The sequence below is a fragment of the Lepisma saccharinum genome, chromosome 26 (assembly GCF_977018435.1).
Source record: "Lepisma saccharinum chromosome 26, izLepSacc3.1, whole genome shotgun sequence".
Taxonomy (NCBI): Eukaryota; Metazoa; Arthropoda; class Insecta; order Zygentoma; family Lepismatidae; genus Lepisma; species Lepisma saccharinum.
The window spans coordinates 41,936,260-41,961,034 of NC_139254.1; the positions used below are offsets into that span (position 1 = coordinate 41,936,260).

At 36.8% G+C, this 24,775-nt stretch overlaps 1 protein-coding gene across 2 annotated transcripts in view; it reads right to left on the reverse strand.

Moving 5' to 3' along the window:
- The window catches only part of LOC145979550 (retinaldehyde-binding protein 1-like), a 188,957-nt gene that overhangs the window by 48,092 nt on the left and 116,090 nt on the right, over nucleotides 1-24,775 (reverse strand). For both annotated transcript variants that reach the window (XM_083112522.1, XM_083112523.1), the window contains one exon: nucleotides 17,791-17,882. In XM_083112522.1, coding sequence (XP_082968648.1) covers nucleotides 17,791-17,882 — 92 coding nt within the window. The remainder of the gene's footprint in view (nucleotides 1-17,790; nucleotides 17,883-24,775) is intronic.

The following is a 24,775-nucleotide window of genomic DNA, read 5'->3' on the forward strand; positions in this document are numbered from 1 at the left end:
TAAGACCTTGTATAAATTAATGGTAAATTCAGTGTATGGCAAAACCATAGAAAATGTCAGAAAACATACTGATGTTAAAATAATTACTGACCCCAGCCTGAGCAAAAAATTGATTGCAAAGCTTAATTTCAATTATAGAAGAATTTATGATGAGGATATGGCACTTTTTAATATGAAAAAAACAAAGAATAAGTTTGATAAGCCTATTTATGTAGGGGCTGTGATATTGGAATTGGCCAAATTACACATGTTAAAGCTCTATTATGATGTGTTGAAGCCTATTTATGGTGATCGTGTAAAACTGATGTACATGGACACAGATGGCTTTATTCTTGATATCCAGACAGAAGATGTTTATCAAGATATGTCACAGCCTGCATTGCTTGAATATTTTGATACCAGTGAACATACAAAGATTCAACCCCACAACAAAAAGGTGTCTGGCAAGTTAAAACATGAGACACTTGGTGATGTTATTGTGGCATTTGCTGGGTTAAGTGCCAAGATGTACAGTTTTGAAACATGTAGTGGTGTTGTTGCCAAAAAGGCCAAGGGCATTGGCAGAGTAACTGTGGACAAAGAGCTTAAATTTGAAGATTATGAAGATTGTCTCAAAACCCAGAGTTTAATCAGAACTTAAGAATGCAGAATTCAGAGTGTGGATCACTTGTTGACTACAAATGTTGTAAGAAAAGTGGCTCTGGACCCAAATGATGATAAGAGATGTATTTTATCATGTGGCATACATACTCTACCATGGGGTCATTGTGATTTGAAAAATGGTAATCAATGTCCAAACACAGAGCATGATTTGAAATAAATAAACATGCCTATGAACTTATTTGGGTTCAAAAAACAGGCTATTATGGACCTGCCAACACCAGCACCCTCTTCTGATATACAATCTGTAATATCTAAACTAAGTGGTTTATTAATTATTCATCTGAACAGCATACTTACAGATGTTGATGATAAAACAGGTAAAACATTGTACATATTTAACAATAATTTAAATCATTACCAATTACCTGTAGGTGGTCAATTACAATTTATTACAACCCCCGAGGGTAATGTCAAGATTTCAATAGAGAGAAATATTTATAGAATTAAGCACTCAAACATGATTTCTGGCACTGTATATACTGTTTCTGCTGGTGACTGCTTATATATTGAGGTCCCGGGATCCTATGACAAGCTTATACCTTTTTTTATAGAATTAAGAATTAGATATTCAATAATAAATAACCACTAAATCAAAATGCCTAATGATATATTTGGCCATACAAGACATGAAGATCACAGTGATGAGATTCTGATGCTTGATGTCAGAGTCAAAAAATTAAGAAGTGATTTACAAGCTTTACAAATCACACTCAATGCCAGTCTTCAACTAGAAATTACAAATTTACAATCACAATGCATGGACCCTCTTCTTAAAATTGACTCAGAACTCAAATTGCTGCTTCAAAAATATACTGATTTAGCCACATTGGATAATTTTCGAAGTTTAGAGGAGGCTGTAGCAGCTCTTCAAGCCAAATTTAAGACTCAGGCCACCAACTCTGAGCAATTGAAACAACAATTAGAAGAACAGATTAATAATGTCCAGACACAGCTCCAAACAATTGTCAAATAGCATAAAATCACAAGAAGATTTTGATCTAGTGATTTCCACTCTAAAGGAACAGATTCAATCACTGGAGATTCCTAATCTGGGCCCTCTAAACAATGCCATAGCCGAGGTTAAAGAAAAAATTGAGACACTTGAAAATTTTATGAACAACTTGCCATCCTCTGATGCTTTGAGTGCTATAACTCGGAGTGTTGCCAACATCAAGCTTCAACTTGAAACATATGAAGTTTTTGGAAAAATTCTGAGCACCATAACCCATCTTGAGGATACAATAGAAGCAGTGCAAAGTGATCTGACAAATGTACAAGAATCTCTAGAATCTCGCTTGCCTGGTATTGTAAACACCCTTGTCAGTGTCCAGCAACAGATCACAAAACTTGAAAACCTCAAGACTGAATCTGAGCTATTTCATTTTCATCACTTGATCGATAATATCCTAACAAAGCTTGAAATTTTACAACAATCAACACCCACTCAGGCAGACATAACCCTGCTTCAAGATGCTATGCAAAGTGTGGCTGATGCTTCTGAATTAAACAATGTGAAATTGGCACTTGAATCTTTGCAGAATACTGTATCAAATCTGCCTACATCACAAGAACTTAAAAATATTAAGAGGGCAGTGAATCGCATATTGAAATCAGAAGATATCAAGAATATCCAAACAGAGATCACTCTACCAACTAATCAACATATTAATGAACTGCATGCCCTGTTTGAGGATATCAGAAGACAAGTCCATGATCTTACAGCTCAAAATTCAAAATTGGCAGTTGTTGAAAATCTACAGCAAATTGTAGCTAATATCAAGCAACAGCTAGGGACCAAGGAATCCAATCAAGCAAATGCTCTGTCTGTTTTTGCCACCCAGCTACAAGAGATTGTGCAACAACACAAAAAACTTGTTGTGGACATAAAGATCAAGCCAGGCCATGATTATGTTGTTAGGACTATCAATGAGCACCTTGAATCTGTAACAAGTAGATTGCTTACAGCAGAAAAAGAAATAACTGGCCTAATCGAGAATCCTAAGCATACAGTAATCCTTGAATTGTACAGTATCCCCAACAAAGAATATGATTCACCATTTACACCAGGTGGCAAAATATATATGCTGTCCCCTGCACAATTTTATTACCAGTTTTTTGTTGGGGGCACACTTAGACCAATCAAGATCAAATATTGGTTACAACCACAGGCACACCACTACCCGACCTTATCAATAACAAATGCTGACAACAAAGCAAAAATCACCAGTGTAGAGTTAGAGGATTTTACAGACCCCAATACATTAGAGACATCTTATGCTGAAGATGATGGCTCTCTGGAATTTTATATACAAATAGGAGACAAACTCTATTTAGAAAATCCTGTAGTATCAGCTGCTGAACACCCTATAGTTGCAATATTCTTGTTTACTTATTATGTCTAGACAAATTATTGTTGATGAATTACACAGACAAGCCAGACATAATTATAAGAGACTGCCAGTGGTCACAAAAGGCATAGATGATTTATGGCAGTGTGACTTGGTTGAGATGGCAAGTGGACAGCTGAAAACTTAGACAAAATCAACAAGGGCTACACGTATCTACTCACTGTCGTAGATACATTTTCAAAATTTGCCTGGGCTGTGCCACTCAAATCCAAGACTGGAAAATGTGTTACAGAAGCCTTCAGGACAATTATCAATCAGAGTGGAAGATCACCGCGCTATTTGAAAACAGATAATGGCAAAGAATTCTATAATTCTGTGTTCCAACAATTTATTAAAAGCCAGTCAATACAACATTTCTCGAGTTACAGTGATCTCAAGGCCTCAATTGTAGAAAGATTCAACAAAACCCTAAAAAATCATATGTATAAACAATTTACACTTCAAGGTAATTATAAATGGCTTAATATTCTTCCAGAACTTTTAGATAGATATAACAACTCGGTTCATTCCACAATGAACATGAAGCCCTCTGAGGTAACTTCATCTGAAGAGCAAAAATTTATCAGTACTGTTTATTATCCTAGATACCAGCCAACAACAAAAAAATCCAAATACAAGGTTGGTGATCAAGTAAGAATCAGCAAATATAAGTACTTATTCAAAAGAGGCTTTACCAGAAACTGGAGCACTGAATTATTTACAGTGGTTCAAGTTAAACCTGGGACCCGATACACATATATAATAAAAGATCACCGAGGAGAAATTCTCAAACGCAGGTTTTATGAAGAAGAACTCAGCAAAACTAAGCAGCCTGACACATATCTCATAGAGAAAATCATCCGCAGAAAAGGCAACAAGATACTTGTCAAATGGCTAGGACTTCCAGAACACAGCTGGATCGAGGCAGACAAGGTGATACTATGAACACCTGGGATGTTATAAAAAGGCTGCCAGAGCCTGAACAGCAGAATAAGAGAAATGGAATGCTGCTGCCTGATAATATTAGATGTCTTATTGTTGGGCCATCGGCTTGAGGTAAAACTACACTAACGATTGATAATTTTTTATTGGCACCCAACTGGTTAGACTGGAAAAACAGGCACTTGTATGTTTTCTCTAAGAACTTGGAACAATTAAAATATCAGCAGCTGATGAAGCTATATGATGGACTGGATATAGCCACTTTTGAATCAGATGTTAAGCCACTCCATGAATGTCTTGATAACTCTGTGTTGTGTTTGATGACATTATACTGGATAATCAAATCAAGGTTAGAAATTTCTTTACACAGGGCCGACACAAAAACATTGATTGCTTCTACCTGGCACAGACTTTTTCAAAAATACCGAAGCAGCTGATCCGAGACAACAGCAATTTTATATGTGTGTTTCATCAAGATCATACCAACCTCAAACACATACATGATGAATATGTAGGTGGGGACTTGAGCTACAATGATTTTTCTAAGTTTTGCAGTAGGTGCTGGAATCAGGACAGCTACGGGTTTGTCACAATTGATATGACAAGGAAACCCAATAGTGGCAAATACAGAAATAAAATCAACAATTTTCTAGACATTGAAACATATATAAATAACCATGAAAAGGCCAATTATTGATGATCTTAAATTAAGAGATTATCTTGTAAAAATATTTAAGGGATGGAAATCAGAGAACCGAGGAATCTATGAAAAACACAAGCAAACAGAACAAACTATTATTGATGCTATTAGTGAATTAGGTAAAAATATCAAAACTGTTACAGAGCAAAATCAAAATTTGATCACAGAGCTTGTACCTGTAGCTGCTAGGAACATATTAGATTATCCAATTACCCCACTTTCTAGTATTCATACACCTAGTCCTGTTGCTCCTCGAAGAATTGAAGCTACTCAGGATCCTATTGAATTGGGTCTTCTTGCTCAAAAATATTTAAGCACACCTAAAGACAACAAAGATGAGGTCTTTGGCTTATATGCTGACACAGAGCGTGATGGTAGCATCATACATAGAATTGGCAATTTCAGAGTAACATTTATGGGAGATGATCTGATTGTATATTCAGAATCTCATCTTGGAGAAAGAGGTGCTTTTGTTAAGTATCCCGGCACACCTGGATTGTGGGAACTGATGACTAGGAAGAGACCTGGCAGCTATACAGATCAAGATTATGAGCATTACAAAGAAATATTAATAAAATCAGATGCTCTATACCAAAAGAATGATCCCAAACAAAAAAGAGCCAAGTCTAGCAGTGGAGCAAAATACAACAACTTAATCAAGCCCATATGGTCTCAGATCAAGACTGGTAGTGGAATCAAACAATACAACACCCTGCCTAAAGAATTTGTGTGGGTTGATGATGTCAGGAAACTTGTAGATAGGTTGCTGGTGATAGCTGGGGAGGAAAATGCTGGCAACCACAATTTTTACAATGAAAAGGTTGGAATTATGGACATGATAAGTACCAAATTGTCTAATTTTATAGTGAATGACACTAAGGGGATTGGATATCTAATAAAAATTATTATTACTCAACCGCCTAAATTTTGGAATATCTCTGAGGGTCGTGGGCTGGTTAATGACATCATAAACAAGCTGCCATTTGAACTACACATTCCAGGCAATCAGTATTGTGGTCCCGGTAAAAATTGGACCATAGATTAAACAGAGGGGACCCAGGTGTTAATCCCCTAGATGCTGCTTGTAGAGACCATGACATAGCATACAACACACATTCTGATATTGACAAGAAACATGTTGCAGACAAGAAATTAGAAGAGGCTGCATTTGGTAGATTTGTAAGCAAAGATGCTTCTTTGAGTGAGAGAATAGCAGCATTGGGGACCACCATATGTATGAACACCAAACAAAAACTGGGGTGGGGGCTGTGAATATATATATATAATAAACCTAGGATGAAGGCCAAGGGTGTTATGTATTAGATACCTTATGCAGGTCTTAAATCATTTAAAACTATTGATAGTCTTTTAACCAAAAAGCAGCGCAAGAAAAAAATTCTTGTCTTGCCAAGGGCCATGGTATGAAATTATTACTTAGTAAGCCCCAATTAAAAAAATTACAATAATCTAGAAAAAAATCACATGTGGGTGGCTTCATATTTACTATCCCGGCCATCTTAGCAGCACTTGGGGCTGTTGGGAGCTTGGCTGGGGGATCAGTTGCTATAGAAAAAAAAGTAATAGATGCCAAGAAGAATAAGGCAGAATTAGATGAAATGAAGCGCCATAACCTGCCCATGGAGAAACAAGGCAAAGGTGTTAAGAGAGCCATGAATAAGTTTAAAGAAAACAAGAGCCGCTTACAAACCAAGATATTGAAGCTTTAATCAAGCCACTGGGCATCAAAAATTTTAGAGGTGTGTACATGTCTGATTCTTTACCAGAACAACCACTCAACAAAGAGTGTGGCATAGTTAATTTGGATAAGTACAAAAATCAGGGCACTCACTGGATCTGTTATCTTAAATATTTAAAAGATGAGGCATTTGTGTTTCATTCATTTGGAGGTGTTCCACCTGAAAATTTAATAAAATATCTAAAATCAACTAATCTTTATTACAATAATGCCCGTGTTCAAAACTTCAAAGATGTTAATTGTGGACATCTGTGTTTATCTGTTCTTAGATACTAACTAACTAACTCTCTAGCCTTCTTAAACCCGAAGGTTCATGGCTGCAGCAACACAGGCCTTCCATCTGTCCCTATCTTGAGCAAGATCTATATACTCTTTTCCATCCCTACCGATTTCCCTTAGGTCCATCTCGACGTTGTTCCTCCATCTTCGTCTTGGCCTTCCTACTGGTCTCTTACCATCAGGTTTCCCAACAAGAATCCTGAAAACTCCTCTTTCCTCTCCCATTCGTGCCACATGGCCTGCCCACCTAAGTCTTCTTGATTTAATTATTCTAATAATGTCTGGACATGAATACAAATTATGTAGTTCTAAATTATGTAACCTTCTCCACTCACCTGTCTCCTCATCCCTTTTAGGTCCAAATATGTCTTAGATATATGTCTCAAATAAATAAACCATCAATTGAAAATTTTCAAAAAGCCCTGTGGTATCTGAAACATCATGGGGATATTCCATCTCACCAGCCAAAATTCAATATTGAAACTTAGATTACATGATGATATAGTGTATCCCAAAACAATAGCTCTCAGAGCATTTTATGGCATGTACTTGATCCCTAATATTACACACCACAACAACACAATTGCAGTTGGTGATCAAAAAATTGTTATCACTCCAGGGCAATATAATCTATCTACTCTAAATGCTCAGTTACCCAGAGGTATAGTGTTAACTCAAAATTCTGTCACTCACAGAGTAGAGATTGTGTCTGCTACAAAAACAGTGGATCTGGGTACTATAGGAGAGCTGTTAGGCTTTGAGAACAACACAATACTTGAACCAGCCATCAAACACACTGCTATTAATATACCCAAATTCTTAGCCATAGAGACTCTGAATATTCACTGTAATGTGGCCGAGGGTATGATCACCAAATCAGATGGCATAGGCACTCACAAACAAACTGGCATCATCGCAACATTCAAACCTAACTCTGAAATTATGGAGCCCATCATCTACACTCCATCACCAACATTATATTTTCCTGTATGCCATAATAGAATAGATTACATTGAGTTGATGGTCACTAATGAAAAAGAAGAATTAGTTGATTTTGCTGGAGCCACAACAACTGCAATCATAGAAATTAATATTTAAATAAAAATACATACAAAAAAAATGGAAAATATTGAGAGTTATGAGCTACAATCATTCCCCCCAAACAGGAGGACATTTGCAAATTTAAATCAACCCAAAACAGAGATTGAGGTTGATCTTGATGTAGGGGATGGCTTTATACACTCCCACAGATCAGATCTATACATCAAATTTGATGTTGTAAAGCTCGATGGTACAGATTATCCGGCAAATTCAAATATAAGATTGGTAGACAATTTTGTGCCACATCTGTTCTCTGAAATTGAGATCAGAAAACATGGTGTTGTTATAAACAGAGTAGATTACCATGGCATTACCTCTACAGCTTTGGCCACATTAAAATTATCCAAAGCCGAGGCTTCTTACTACAAAATAGGTGCATTTGAGGCTGGTGATCAGATATTATCTAAGAACCACACAGTATTGTTTCCTATGCGCCTGTTGCCAGGATTCTTCTCAGATTACAAAGATATTATGTGGAAGGGTGGTTTAAGAATTACATTTAGAAGAGCTGCCAATGATAATAATGCTTTGATGAGGTACAGTACATTAAATTCTACTGGGGAAGCTCTGCCTAATATCCTAACGGATGATGGCAAGTGCCTTATTCAGACTATGGAACTAAGAATCCCGGTTGTTGAATATGAGGCCAGTTATGCCCTTAAATACAAAGCAGATATCCTAAAAAATCCACAGGTGCCTTTACAATTTTATACATATCAATGTGTACAGAAGCCTGCCACTGGTAGCTATTATGAATTTGATGCTACAAACTCATTCTCCAGTATACAATATGACATGCCGGATTTTGTGGTGGTACTGTTTCAGACTGGAAGACACAATAATCAAGAAAAAAATTCAAGTAAGTTTGATAGCTGCAACATCAAGAACATATATCTTAAAAATAGCAGAAATGAGGTGTTCCGTAGAGAAAATTATAATTTAAACATGTCCAAGGATGATTTTCTTAAATTATATGAGGCATTTACAGCATACAAAAGGGTCACTACTGGCAATACTGACATGTATTACACACCAGATGAATTTAAAACACAGAGACCCATGTTTGTCATCAACACTTCAAAAAGGAAACAAGTTGTGGTTAATGACAGGACAAACATTAAAATTATCTGTGAATTCCATGATACACTTCCTGATGACACTATATGTAGTGTTATTCTTATAGGTGAAAAATCATATATTTATGATGTAAGAAATGAGAGAGTCACAGAGCAATTCTAGAAAGCCTCTGCATATTACCGGACCAGAAGTAAATATATGTGGGTGTGGGTTTTATGAGCATCTTGGCTTAATTTTAAGTGTAGCCAAAAAGAATATCAAGAGGGGCATATTTTTGACAAGCTTATCGACAAAAATCTGGCAGATGCAGCTTTTGTAAGTGTAGCCAAATCAATCTGAGGGGGGTCATACTTTCACGGGAAATTCCCGAAGGCATTTTTACAAAAATCTTGGATTAGACAGGGTGCCACACTTGAGCAAAAAGCTCATATGGGCATGTTGAGCTAGTTTTAAGTGTAGCCAAATCTGCCTTTGGGGGGCTCATACTTTATCGGGTTTATAATATTGTATTTTGCACTACTTCATCACGCTAACATTATCTCAAAACTTTCCAAAATTAATAAAACAAAAAACAATTCGTAAGTGGAGCGTAAAGAGGGCAGATTGGATGAAATATAATTCAGTTTTAGACTTAAAATTTTCAGCTAAAGAATATCAAAACCAGTATTCTGTACAATATGAAAAATTTGTGGATATAATAACTCAAGTTATGGGTTATGCCTGTCCCCGACTAAAACCGCAATATGATCGAAATTTTCCTAAAATAGATTGGTGGAATGAAGAATGTTTTCAAGCAAAAAGGAAGCGAATAGAAGCATTGAAACAATTTGTAAGTGCTCCTTCACCTGCAACTTTGATAAATTTGAAACGAACTACTGCAAAATCTAGAAAAGTATATATAAAGGCTAAGAGATTTTCATGGCAAAAATATTGCGAAGAAATAAACCCTAACACAAAATTAGACGTCATATGTCGCAAGTTCAGATCACTTAGAAAAGCACATGTAAGTCGGACTTTACCTTTGTCCACTGAATGGAAAACCGATTTTATTAATAAAGTCATTCCTACACCCTTTACATCAGCCTGTGAACCTCCTAATATATTCTACACGTTCTCATCTACATCAAAATACTCAAAGGGGTTCACATCCTCTATCACTGTAAATGAAATTCATGAAATTCTTCAAGGGTCTAAAGATTCTGCTCCTGGCATTGATGGAATTACGTATTCTATGGTACGAAATCTTCCACAGAATGCACTAAGCATGTTATGTAAAATTTTCAATCAAATATTCCTATCGGGTAAAATTCCCGTTGCATGGACCTCTCAAATTATTATACCAATTCTAAAACCAGGGAAAAACACTTCGTTGGGTCAGTCATATCGCCCAATAGCTCTAAGTTCCGTACTGGCAAAAATTTTCGAGAAGCTTTTATTAAAAAGATTAGAGTGGTTTATGGAAAGTCAAAAGGTATTTTCTTCCAGACAAATGGGATTTTGTAAAGGTTATGGAACCCAGGAACATTATCTTCTCATATTTATAGCGTTATTAAAAGAAACCAATCAGTACTTTCAGCCTTTATTGATATTCAAAGTGCATATGACAACGTAGATATTACTGTTCTATTGAGACAACTACAATTACTAAAAGTGCCACATTGTATACTCATAATGACATGGAAATTGTTATCTAAAAGACAACTTTATTTTCATTTTGGTTCAGAAATGGTAGGTCCAATATATATTGGACAAGGACTACCACAGGGAAGTCCTCTTAGCCCATTATTATTTAATGTTTATTTATCAGATATTAAAACAATAATAGATTCCCCATTTCAGTTTCTACAATATGCTGATGATGTATGTATATATTTAGACTCAAACAATCACTTAAAAGATTTTTAAATGTTTGAATATAAATTAAGAGAATTTAACGAATGGTTAAAGCAGAAAAAATTATCAATATCTTTAGAAAAGTCCAAAATAGTAGTATTTAAGCATAAGGGTCTTCAAAATATTTTCAACATTATTCCTAGGAGATTACAAATTTCAATTGTTTCACACGTAAAATATCTAGGTGTATACTTTGATGCTTCATTATCATGGCAGTATCAAATAAATATGATGAAAAATAGATCCGATAAAATATTTCATTTATTTAAAGCTATGGCGAATACCAAATGGGGAGCACATCCTACCAGCATTCTCATGTTTTATTATCGAGCAGTATTAGATTATGGATTAATGGTCTTGTGTAATCTTCCAGTAACAAAACTTTCTCCACTAGAAGTCCAGCAACGAAAAATTCTAAAAAGATGTTTGGGATTAATGAACAGTACTCCTAATGTAGTGGTATATATGGAGTCAGTAGAATGTTCGGTTTCTGTGAGGATAAAGTTAATCGCTATAAAAATGTTATTTAAAATTCAACATTCACCTTGTCATCCTTTCAATGATGTTTTATTAAATCTTTTAGAGCTGCATGATTCAGGAATAACCAATGATATATCAGCTACGCTTTGGGTACAACTATTTAGTAAATAGCATCATGAATGTAGTCAAGTACTCATAGCAAGAACATTGCCAGTGTACTCGTTAGAATTTCCCACACAACCAATTCAAAAAATATATTTCCCGAAATATAATCATACAGCTGAGTTTAGAGAATCTTGGGAAGACTTTTATCACATATATACAGATAGCTCTAAAACTGAAAGTGGAGTAGGAGCAGCTCTACATGATACTGAAAGAAATATATCAAAAATGTTTAGGTTACCACTGGAGGCATCCATATTTACAGCAGAAATATATGCGGTATATCAAGCTTTGATTTATATTGGTACAGTTCCTGAACAGAAATTTCTAATACTAGTTGATTCCAAAAGTGTTTTACAAGCAATACAATCTAGTTATAAAAACTTATTTAAAATATCACCATATGTCATCAATTGTATTCGTGCAACTAATAGCTTAATAAGCAATGGAAAAGTAATTCATTATGTGTGGGTAAAATCACACATTAATATTTACGGAAATGAACAAGCAGACAGATATGCAAAACAAGCTGCTCAATTGAATGAAACAATCCAGTTACCATTGCATTACACAGATCTTTTGCCGAGGGTTAAGAAGAAAATTTTTGAAGAATGGAACTTATGGTGTAATAATTCATTACAAAGTGTTGCTGAAAGTTATCGTCCTTATGTTGATTATACTAGGAAAAAACCTTGGTTTTATAATTGCAAAGGTTCAAGAAATGCAATTGTTTTAATAAATAGACTAAGAAGTGGTCACGGGAGAACATATCATCATTTATTTAAAATACACATTTTGAAATCTCCGAATTGTGACTGTGGTGATTTAAGGGGTGATGCTCATCATATTATTTTGGAATGTCCATTTCACTCAGAGAAAAGAAAGACCTTATATAAAACTTTGTCAAAAATTAATGTTCCTTTTCCCATTAATGTGACTTCAATGTTGTATGCTCCAGATGTTAGAATTGGATATGTTATACTTGGTTTTTTGAGAAAAGCTGATATAAAATTATAATATATTTTTGTTACTGAATGAGTTAATGTAGTTATATAAAATTGTATTTAAGAGCGTTTATGAACTTTGTGTGTAAAAGTTATATTAAAAATGTATCTTATGTACTTATAATGTATGCTGGGCATAAACAGCCACCTGTAAGCTGTAAGTCCAATAAATCTTAGTTGAGTTGAGTTATATATTTCTTTCTAATTGTTTTACAAAATTTATCAAATAAAGCTAGGACGTAAAGAAACATTGTTTTATCGTGTAGGCGCATAAGCAGGCTGATAACAGGGGGAAAAAATCCTTGATAAAATTTCAATCGTTTAAAGAAAATACTCATTTCATCTCACTGTTTCAATGTATTGATGGTATGGAACAGGACATATATTAAGCGTGTCCATACTGACCGAAAATCACACTTAATTAAAATAATTCAAACTTTCGTGGAACCAATGATCTTTACCCACTTTATTTCCCCCCTTTGCAGTTCTGAGACTATTTTACATATAAATATGATTCCGTACAGAATATTCCAAACAACTACACATAATTTTTTCACTTCAAACAATGACAGCAAGTAGAGGGGCGTAAGGGGGAGGGATAGGGAGCATATTTGTTTAATAACGGTATTAAGATTCTAAATTCTAAGATAGAGTATTAGGGGGACAACTGCCCCTCTTAGCCTCCTCCGTGCGAACGCCTTTAAATAACATTTCCTGTACGACCGAAACGGTGACGGTCGTACAGGAAATGTAAGTATATTAATAAATAGACTGAGGTCTGTAAATTTATGTACTAAACAATATTTATTCAGAATTGCTGTAACAAATAATAAGAGATGTGACAATAACTGGGAAAGAGAGGAAGTGTACCATATAATGGACTGTAATGTCCAAAATATAAATAAATAAAGATGAAACTTATCGACATAACTGTGGCTTATTTTGTGTGTGATAGAGAATGGAAGAGGAAGAGAAGAGGAGAGAAGAAGAAGGGGGAGAAAGATAGAGAGAGAGAGAGAAAGATTTATAATGACAAAAGAAAAACAATTAAGAAGGTTAAAATAGAGATTGTTTCAAACACCGTAGTAATATATGAAAATTACTGTGGTATACAGGTTTAATACAGATTTATGTTTAAATTTGCTAGAAGTTACCATTTTCATTTGAAAAGAAGATACCAATAGAATACTGTACTAATAATAAAAGCATCAATGCATATTATTCTTTGTTAAGAATCACCTAAATGTCACTTCTCAAAAGATCAACAATTCTAACGGAGTCACTTCGTGTTACAAAAAATAGGTTTTCATTTCTAGGGATACTGAGTAACTTTTAATTTACACCATTACACTTCAATTCACTATTTATTAGATATCACAATGGACACTTAAAGTGCCGCCAATTGAGACATATCCTCCTTCTCCATCGGCAATATATTCAGTGTGTTGAGTTTGTTTCTACTTTCTGTTTTGTTTTGTCGGAGGTCGGTTTTGAGTCCACTTTATACACAGTGAGACTAGTCGGGACTGGTACCATAGATTAAATTACTTTTTTTTTTTAAAAAAAAATGCTTGATTATACGTCGTATTTTGTGCCACATTTGGCTAATTTGCGAAGATGGGAATGGGTATTGATGTGATGAAATTGAATATATTGAATATATTGCCTCCAATACCTCCATTCACTGGCATACACATGTGATTTATCGTCTCCATTTTTTAAAAAATCAGTTTTTTAAAAGAGAAAATCAGTTCGAACACCTTCTCGTAGGAAAACGTATTGACTTATTTGTTGAAAACTCTGTCGAAATCTATTCTGTGTGTAAGGAACAGCCCAATACATATAATACCTTCATGTCTAGCACTGGACAAGACCACGAATGCCATGGAAATATTACTACGTTGTCAGATGCATTGTTAGTATAAAGTACAAACCTTGCCTTTATCCTTCAGAATTCATTAACCACCTAACACATGAGGCACAAGTGGTTCGGACCCCACTTTAAACTGTAGGTCCAGTCCCGATTAGCCTTACTGTGCATAAAGTGGACCTAAAACAACAAATCAATCAATCAATCAAACCACCTCACACACATATGGACGGGTTGAAGTTACAGTGCTGTAAGTCACTTTTTTTTTTTTTAAAAAAAAAAGAGAGTCTGACTCACAGCACTTTAACTGAAATAAGCTAAAAAAAAAAGAACAGTAGAAAGTGCATTAAATCTCCGCTTATAGTGAAAAAACACGTTTATTATGGTGTATTTAAAGGGCATAGGCCTAAATACACTATACACTACAGTAAAATGTAAAGTAGTATGACAATGTGTACATTCGCGATACTCATATTATGATTATATTCCCGCCGAACTTAAAACCTTTTTTTCTTGTTTATTTTCTTTGCCTTGTCCCTGTCCGGATTAAGCGAAGTCCGGCTTATCGGAGTCCGGATTAATTTACACTTTACACGAAATTGTCGTTAGAACTATTTTAATATGAGGCCAAGTTCTTTCTCTAGGGTAGGTGAATCAAAGGTGGCCGTAGATTCCAGGACAATTTACAAACCTCTAATGAGAGATACATTTCTTAAGTTAAAATAAATAACTCCTATTACTAATTAAAAACTTGTATGAAATTGACATTTTGTAAAATTGCCCTATAACGAAAAGGAATTAAGTACAAACCGTTCAATCAGTTCTCAAGGTTGGGTTCCCAAGGTGGGCAACGTCTTATAAAGGGTGTTTTCGTTTTTGAATCCTCCCTCTGGGGCCATTCGCACATTACGGAGAAATGAGATATATCGCAAACGCTTGGCAATGTTGTTAAATATTTAGTTGAGAAGGATTGCTTTACGGGGCAGCAACGTGCTTTTGGTGTTGGTGCATTTATAAAAATAATGATTGTTATGTTGTTGTACATCGTTTGTACCGGCATCAATATGACCTGGCAGGAATGAGAGACGTCGCTGGAAGCACTGTGACGAGGAAACCGCCGGACGTCGAAGGTCATGAAGATCGAACCATTCTGCACCACTCTGTGCACCACGTGCAATACTTCGGCGAGTGATCGAAAACTTTACTTCAATATTAATTGAATGTGAAAACATCAACGGTCAACATTTGTCCAATACTCTTTTCCGCAAAAAAATAATAACAATGTTTAAGCTTTCTTTTCGTACTAAATGTTTCTTTTTTTTTAAAAAAAAAAAAAATAAGTATTTATTTTAATAGTTTTAAAAATGAAAATGTTTCTGAGACACCCATTAGTTGCTTGGAAGATTATGCTTGTGTTCAAGTAAACATATTCATTCTTCTTTAGGGGTGTAAGGGGTGACCTTTCACGTAGTACACCCAAATGTCAACCTCACTTCCACGTTAGTACACCCTGGACTGAAGACTAACGAGGCTCTGGCGACTGGCCCCATGGCCAGTATAATTTTGTTTGTATTGACCTGTTGTCCTTATGTTTGCTGAGTGCCCCTTTACAGCCTCAGCTTTTAACAGAAGTCAAAACATTTTAAGATTTTTAATTACGCAACGTTAGAGTTGTTCTTTGTAATGATAAGGGGCTGGCCCCCGTATAATGTGACGGGAGCAAAATAGCCTAAGTGCTGACGCTCCCAAAATTTTAAAATCAAATCATTCTTCTTTATTCACGTTTCTACAATTCATTAGACAAAAACTTTTTGTCTTAAACTTTTGGTTGTTGACAGTAAGCGCGAATAGCCGATCTCCGTGGTGGAGTGGTTGGCACCGTGTGCTACCATGCCAGGGATCCTGTGTTCGATTCGTTTTCAACATTTCTCATTCTCTTCGTCACGATTAGCCCAAAGTGCCAGAAAACGAAGTAAAGGAAACAAAACTCGCTTCTGGACCACATTCTTAAACAAAAATAGGTATCGTTGCTTTCACACAAAATCATTTTTACAATGTAACTACTTGACCAAAAATATAATTATATGAATTTCAAAATGTGTATAATACATGAACATTCGTTAATTTCAATGATGTAAAAACACATATTTCATTCTTACCTGATAATAACAACGATGAATAATTTATATGCTCTCCAACACAATACCTTACATAAAATGGCTGCTGGCAGCCCAACATAGTTGATTTTCATCATAGTACACCAGAAGATGACTGGATACATTATGAAGTGCCATTTTTGGGTGTGTTAAATATTTTTGTGATTTTCGTAAAGTGAGCCACCTTCCGAGGAAGGGGTGGGCTACCTTTGGCTCACCTAGCTTATTAGGTGAATTAATTATTAGAGTAAGTCTATCGACACTACCAGGGTATCCCCGATGGCGCAGTGGAAGCGTCGCCTTGTAGTCAAGAGGTCCCGGGTTCCATACCCGGTGGAACTACATAGTGCTTCGGATCCCACTTTAAACTGTAGGTCAGGCCCGTAGCCAGAACTGATCTCCAGGGGGGGCGGGGTGGTCCAGGGTTATCAGGGGGTTTTGTAAATCAAGACCATTTTTCAAAAGTTTGTATTAAATGAAGGTAAACTATGTGTGTGGAGGACGGAGGGTCATTAAGTTACATAAAGTTTAGAAAAATCACCCAAATACTACATTTTGTATATATTTTAAAATATCACTTAAAGTGTTAATTGGCTGCCATTGAAATCATACACACTCCATACTACGTTTGATGATACCGATATTTATATTACCCAAAAAAAGATGGACAATATTCGATCATAGTGACTTCCGTACATTCCACTCCCCAGCCGAAACAATAAAACTCCCCTTCGTTCCCAAAACTTGGGAGCTGTTAACCCTTGACGCAGGTGCGAAGGAAATTTGCATATTGACATCAAAAGTCACAGATTTCTGTATAAATGGGAGGTCGCAACAGGGGCAACGAAGGTACAGTTAAAGAAGGTCCCCTATGAAGAAACGTTCTGAAGTCTAGAGAAGAGAATCTCCTAAATACTTACCGCTACTTAAGACTTCTTCTGATTAATAAGATGAACGTATGTAATAGCTGCTGTTCATGTTCCCTGAATTTATCCTTCACCAAAGTTGTGAGCAAAATAATTTTAGCTGTCTACATTTTCACTTTTCACTGCAAACAAATTACACAAAATAGTTTTACCTAATGTCAAGGGGACTGACCTCAGTGCCAGGGGGCTGACGGTAGTTCCAGGGGGGAATCAGCCCCCCTGGCCCCTGCTTGGCTACGGGCCTGCTGCAGGTCCAGTCCCGATTAGCCTTACTGTGCATAAAGTGGACTTGAAATACCAATTCAATCAATCAATCGATAATATCCTTGTATTTCTCTGAGTTATTGCAAAGAAGTCACACGACTAAGCAGAAAGAAAGAATGTTGAATTTTACCTTTTCGAAGGCTTTCTCAGGATTTAAATTATTGACCCACAAAAACGTCATCAAAAATTGCTCGTCGAATCCCACCTTCAGGTTCTTTTCTCCTAGAAGAACAAAATAACCTTAATAGTTATATTTGCCTATAAGAAACAATATATATTTATCATTATTAAATATAAGTTTAATGTTATGAAAATGCGCATATTATTAGACGTATGGCTTATCAAAAGCCTGTTATACCATAATTGAACCACCTTACCTCTAGAAAGCGTTATGGAATATGATCGGATTTTTTCTCAAATTTATTACATGTATATATGCAATTGGTCTGGGGTGCCTACGTGTGTAATGTAGTTCTCATTGCTCATATTAATGTTCGAAGTTTGTTGCGAGCCACAGTGATGCAGAGTTTAATTAACGTGGAATCGCACCCGAATTCGCCTGATTACAAGGTGACACCGTTACCTCCATCACCACCTAGAAGGCCCTACAAACTTATATTGTACTAAATTAAGACAGACGTAATTATTGACATGAACTCTAATTTCTAATACGTTCTGGTATTGTACAACAGTAATGTTTCGTAATGTTATGCTGCTCATTTATTACATCTTGACAGCGTGGCCTGAATTTCATGATTTGCTTTTGGATTATTGATTTCGACGTTTTCTTTCATCTGATGAACATTACTATAGATTCACAATTACTCATTATGCTAACAGTATAAACACAGCTTGTACGAATCAGCTACTTTTAAATATTGTAGTATAATATATATACAGGGTGTTTCAGAGCGACCCAAACACTATCTTTTTCTCGAGAACGGGAGATCGTATCAAGTTGAAACAAAAAAAATGCAGCACTAAGTTGGGTCCAAATAATCCTTATAAAGTATTTGCAACAGACCCAAAGCCACCCTTTTTGGTTTTATTGTGGGACACATGCCCGTTCGTGAGATTTTAAAATGAGAAGGATATGTTTGATTCGGAAAGGCAGGGAAAAAATACAATTGTCATATGAAACATTTGTCTGTACCACCTACCGTTTTCCGTGTAGTAAATGTTTTTTTTTTTTAGAAAAAAAAAAGAAGGTGAGCCAAATCGTGTATACCGAACTTAACAATTAAGATAAGTGCAGCACCATAACAGTTTCGGAAAGTGCAGGACACAAGCTTTCCAACGATATGCTACATAATGATTGCGGGACTAAAAAAGGATGAAACCGAGTGATCCAAAAAAGGGGATCGATCTAAAGTTAGGGAAGAACTCGAAAATTTCAAATGTCAAGGGGGGTCAAGTAATTACTCGTTTAAAAGGTCACAGAAAACGTGAAAAGGATGCGAACATGATTTTGTAATCCACTGAGCAGTCTCAAAATGGCGACCAAAACAATTCCGACCCCTCAAGTTGATGTTCCAAAGTGAGGAATTAAGTACGTAAGTAGCAAAACACAAACACTGGACAGAGTACATAAGATCCTGTATAAACAATTATGGTAATGGGTCCGCTCTTCAAACACCGTACTACTGTAAGCTTTGTTTGAGCTGTAACATTGACCGCCTATCACACTTTCTTCAAGCTTAGGAGTGGCAACGAATGGTTTACTGTCACACACAATAAGGCATTTGTTGGCGTCTTTAACGGCTGCTTCGCCAACGAAAAAGGTCTTTTACTCACAATTGATTGCCAAACCATTGTTTGACAAGAGAAATAGGCCTTACTGAAATGATGATAACAGAAACAAAAGAGTAATCAGAAACCAATGAATAATGAAAACGAGAAGAATAAGTAAAGCACCCAGTGTGGTGCACATTTACCAACTTACAGTAGATGTTCGAAATGTCTTCCCTCGGTCTCAATGCATTTCTGCACACGGACACTGAAATCCTTCCGTGCTGCAATAACTTCTGTCTCACTAATCTGCCTGCATGCAGCAACTACGCTCTCGATCATGTCGTCCCACGTTGTAGGGCTATTTTGGTAAACTATTTATTTCAGTCGTCCCCTGAGGTAATGATCTAAACATATTAAATCTGGTGACCTAGGAGGCCAGGGCACGGGCCCACCTCTACCTGCCCAGCGACCACGAAACATTCCATTCACCTGATTCCTCGCTGTTAGCTCATAATGTGCTGGGCAGCCATCTTGTTGTAGCCACATGTGTGTTCTGACGTGTAAGGGGACGTCTTCGAGAAGACTGGGCAGTTGTTCTTCAAGAAATGTGCGGTACAGAACACCCGTAAGCCATGCTTGAAAAAAATGAGGTACAATTATTCGTCCGCCGGTGATTCCACATCACACATTCACAGACCATCTACGTTGATGATCAACCTCTTGCATCCACCGTGGGTTTTCGGCGGCCCAGTAATACATGTTGTGTCGATTTACCTGACCATCACTTTTAAATGTAGCCTCGTCATACCACAACATTTCGTCAAAGAATCGAACAGTTGCATTCACTTGAGCTTAAGACCACATGCAAAAGTCTAGCCTGCTTTGAAAATCAGTTCCGTGCAGCTCTTGATGCAAGGACACGTGCTACGGATGAAATCTGTGGTGCTTTAAAATCCTTCTCACTGTACTTGCGCTGACACCAGAATCACGAGCAACTTGCCTGATACACACGTGAGGATTGAGATGGAAGGATACAAGTATACCAGCAGACCTCTCATCTCGAACAGGCCGAGCAATGCGTTCATGTTTGCGACTGCTAGAAAGCTGAACATTGTCCCTTCTGCGTACACAATCGGCAAGGGTGTGAAAAACATGTCTTGAACGATGTTCCCGATCGGGATACCTTGAAGCATACACACGAGTAGCAGCAGAACTATTTCGTTGTCACTCACCCAACACCATGAGCATATCAAATGCTTCTTCTTTCGTGAAAGGCATTATTAGTTCACATTCAACAATTTGCCACTGCGAATTAAGTACAGGAATGCACACTACCCGCGAGGAATGCACTTTAGAACTTCCTGAGGTACCACACAATGCCTTCGACGATGCAACCACTTGTAAAAGACAACAGTGAATGAGACCAAGATTGGAGGGGCGTATTCGCGTATCAGTGGAAGCACATTGGAACCGACTGCTATGCAAGACAGCTCGTCACGCCTCGAGCCGTGGCACTTTCCGATTGCGTTTGTTGAACCGGGCAGTGGGAACATCGTACGTGCAGTCAAATTTAACTGGACGCAGCGGCAATTGACATACTTTGTAATATGTCGACTGGGCCAGCATACTGTGTTGTGTACTGTAGCCTACACAACAAGTGGGCTTATGCTTATTCCTACTCGTACACAATGGACCTGAAGTTCTACTCACTGCATGCTGTACACTCACAGAGGCATGTACTAATACGAAACCGCAAACCTCTAACCCGGACGTTCAGTACACTGACGTTGCATATGACGGTTGGCATAGTATGACAATGGTAGCGAACCAGTAACCATTTAGAAACCTTGTCACGAATAAACAGCTGTTCCGCTGGCATTCTCTGCACAGGATCTCTTTGTCCAGTGTTTGTGTTTTGCTATTTACGTCTATTTACAACTTCAGGGGTCGGAATTGTTTATGTCTCCATTTTGAGCCCGGTCAGTGGATTACAAAATCATGTTCGCATCCTTTTCACCTTTTCTGTGACCTTTACAACGAGGTATTACTCGACCCCCTTGCCATTTGAAATTTTCGAGTCCTTCCCTAACTTTAGACTCCCGTTTTGGGGTCACGCGGTTTCATCCTTTTTTAGTCCCGCAGTCATTATGTGGCATATCGTTGGAAAGCTTGTGTCCTGTACTTTCCGAAACTGTTATGGTGCTGCACTTATCTTAATTGTTAAGCTCGGTATACTCGATTCGGCTCACCTTCCTTTTTTTCAAAACCATTTTCTACACGGAAAACGGTAGGTTGTACAGACAAATGTTTCATATGACAATCGTTTTTTTCCCCCTGCCTTTCCGAATCTGCATTCCAAACATACCCTTCCCATTTGATAATCGCACGAACGGGGCATGTACCCCCACTAAAACCAAAAGGGTGGCTTTGGGTATGTTGCAAATACTTTATAAGGATTATTTGGGCCCAACTTAGTGGTGCATTTTTTTGTTTCAACTTGATACGATCTCCCGTTCTCGAGAAAAATGTAGTGTCTGGGTCGCTCTGAAACACCCTGTATATATATGTGTGTGTGTGTGTGTGTATATATATATATATATATATATATATATATATATATGTGTGTGTGTGGGGGGGGGGTGTTTACTATATATAGTCATAGTTTATGTTAAAAAGCAGAATGTAAAATCTTGCGGAAATGGGGAATTTCAACCCACCAACAATTTTGTCCTACGAAAATTCAGTTGCTATAGGAAATGGTTTGCTACTTTATAAGTACCTGATATGTATAAGTATGTGTGTATTATTATATACATATGTGTATATACACACAAACATACACATCAGGTATTCATAAACGAACACACCAATTCGTTTACCAACTGGATTTTTGCAGGACAAAATTGTTTGTAGGGGGAAGTCCACCCCCCATGTCCCCAGGATTTCACGCTTCTTAATATTTTTAATAATAATAATTCCAACAAAATAACCTTTACTGCCAACAAGTTGATTTGGTTGATGGTACCAAGCATCTTGTTCAGAGAACTGGACCCAATTAGATACAACAAACAGATGATTTGGTTGGATGAACAAGATTAAGTCAATCAAATAATTTTGTACTATGAACTTTCACTTTTTGCTCGCATATAACAAACAAGAAATTTGGTTGCTGTAACTAGGATTTGTTGCAGCCAACCAAGCTTTTTTCTCAGTGTACCCCCGGAAAGTCAATGAGGGCCATTGCAAAGGATCTCAAGGTGTCGGAGAGCACAATTCGACCATTGGTTCATGAAGACATTCGATACAAGTCGTATGCAATGAGGAAAGGTAAATTCATGTCTGCAAGAACAAAAGAGAATCGTCTCATCCGTGCACAACGGTTACTCACTAAAGTCAAAAACCCTGAGAAACATGGCATGCTGTGGTTTTTCTCTGAAGAGAAAGACTTTGATCAATACCAAAAGGTTAATCGCCGAAATGACAGATGGTTATGTAAGGATTCTTCTGAAGTTCCCAGAGTTATGAATACCAAGTTTCCAGCAACTCTGATGGTTTTAGAAGTTGTGACAACGGACACGTCATTCCACCCCACTTCTTTCCACATGGACTTCGAGTTAATGCTACATTGAGGTTCTGCAGAGTGTTGTTAAGCACTGGATAGACAGTGTACGCAATTGAAGAACGTACTTATTTCATCAGGACTCTGCTCCTTCTCTTAAGGCTCACATTACCCAAGTATACAAATGTCAGACAATCTCCATGATTATGTCACACCCAACTTATGGCCCCCCTAGCTCTCCAAATCTTAATCCCTTGGACTATTATGTGTGGAGCGTAGTAGATATATAGCTTCGTTCTGGAACATTTATTTTGTATTTATTCATTTTTCCCCGATTTCAGCTAATATTGTAAGAGAAAAATATCTAAATAATCCAAATGTTACCATTTTTTAGTGCAAAAAATAATTATGTTTTTTTTTTATCAAAGCTCAATCACTCATTTCTATAGGGCAAAATTCACAAAAATCGCAAGATTTGGATAATTTCCCCTTATTTTTTTAGAAATTTCGCTTTCATTAATAATTAAAGCGAAATATATTTGTTTTTCTAAGTGTAAAATAAATAATTGAACCCATTCACTTATGTGATTCAAATTCAATTTTTTTTGCAAAATACCCCAGTATCAATTCGGTCCATTTATCTGAACCGAAGATACTGCACCTGCATATTTCCATATTTCCATATGTACTACTTTATCTTTTTACACTGTTTGTGCTTGAAACTAATCTGTATCATAATGGCGGTATGAGAAATATACAAGTGGAAAGGTATTTTAGCAATTTGCGACGTCTAGCAATTAGCTATGTGAACTCAAGAGCGCTCTAGGGGTGTAAGGGGTGACCTTCCACGTAGTACACCCTGTACTGCAGACTAACGAGGCTCTGGTGACTGGACCCATGGCCAGTATAATTTTGTTTGTGTTGTCCTGTTCTTTTGTTCTTATGTGTGCTGAGTGCCCCTTTACAGCCTCAGCTTTTAACGAAAGTAAGAATATTTTATGATTTTAGTTCTGCAACGTTAGAGTTGTTACGTGTAATGGTAAGGGACTGGACCCCGTATAATGTGACGGTTGCAAAACAGCCTTAGTGCTGACGCACACAAAATTTTAAATTACAATCAAATCAAATCAAATCAGGAGCGCTCTATTCTATGTCTTCAGCTAATCGTATTGCTACCGGAAGATATATAAAATTATTGAATAATGAATTTTTTTCCAACAAGTACATTTCTTTGCAAATAGATGGCAGCGTTTAGTGATACTTAGTGCTTTCATGTTCTCTAAGTACAGTTATTTGCAACTAGATGGCATTGGGGATATATACCTAAATCACTGTGAAGCGGCGTTACACCATTAAAACACCTGGCGTAACTTTCCCAAGTCCAGGAGTGTGTTGATCTCGTGTTGGGTTAAAGAATGATGTCTCTCATAGTTCATGAACACAACTATATATTATAATAACGGATATTATATACAAAGACACAGGTTATACGACGACGAAGTACCACCACTTGTGGTCGCGTCGCGCTCGCTCACACACACACACGCGAAGACAAAGACACTCGAGTTCAGTCAGTCCTATTGCGTCCTGCATATGACACGTACTTCACGTGGCAGACCTCCCTGCCATCTAGCGAGCAACTCTAACATCATTTTTAAATTTTAATTATATTACAGTACTGAACATCCTTCCCCACCTTGAAATATCCATTTCAACATATTTTTAACCTTTAACACAATGAATATAAGATTGAAATTACAATGTAGACTAAACATATAGATTTCTCAAGTTTACTTCTCTACTTCAAATGGTAGCAATGATAATT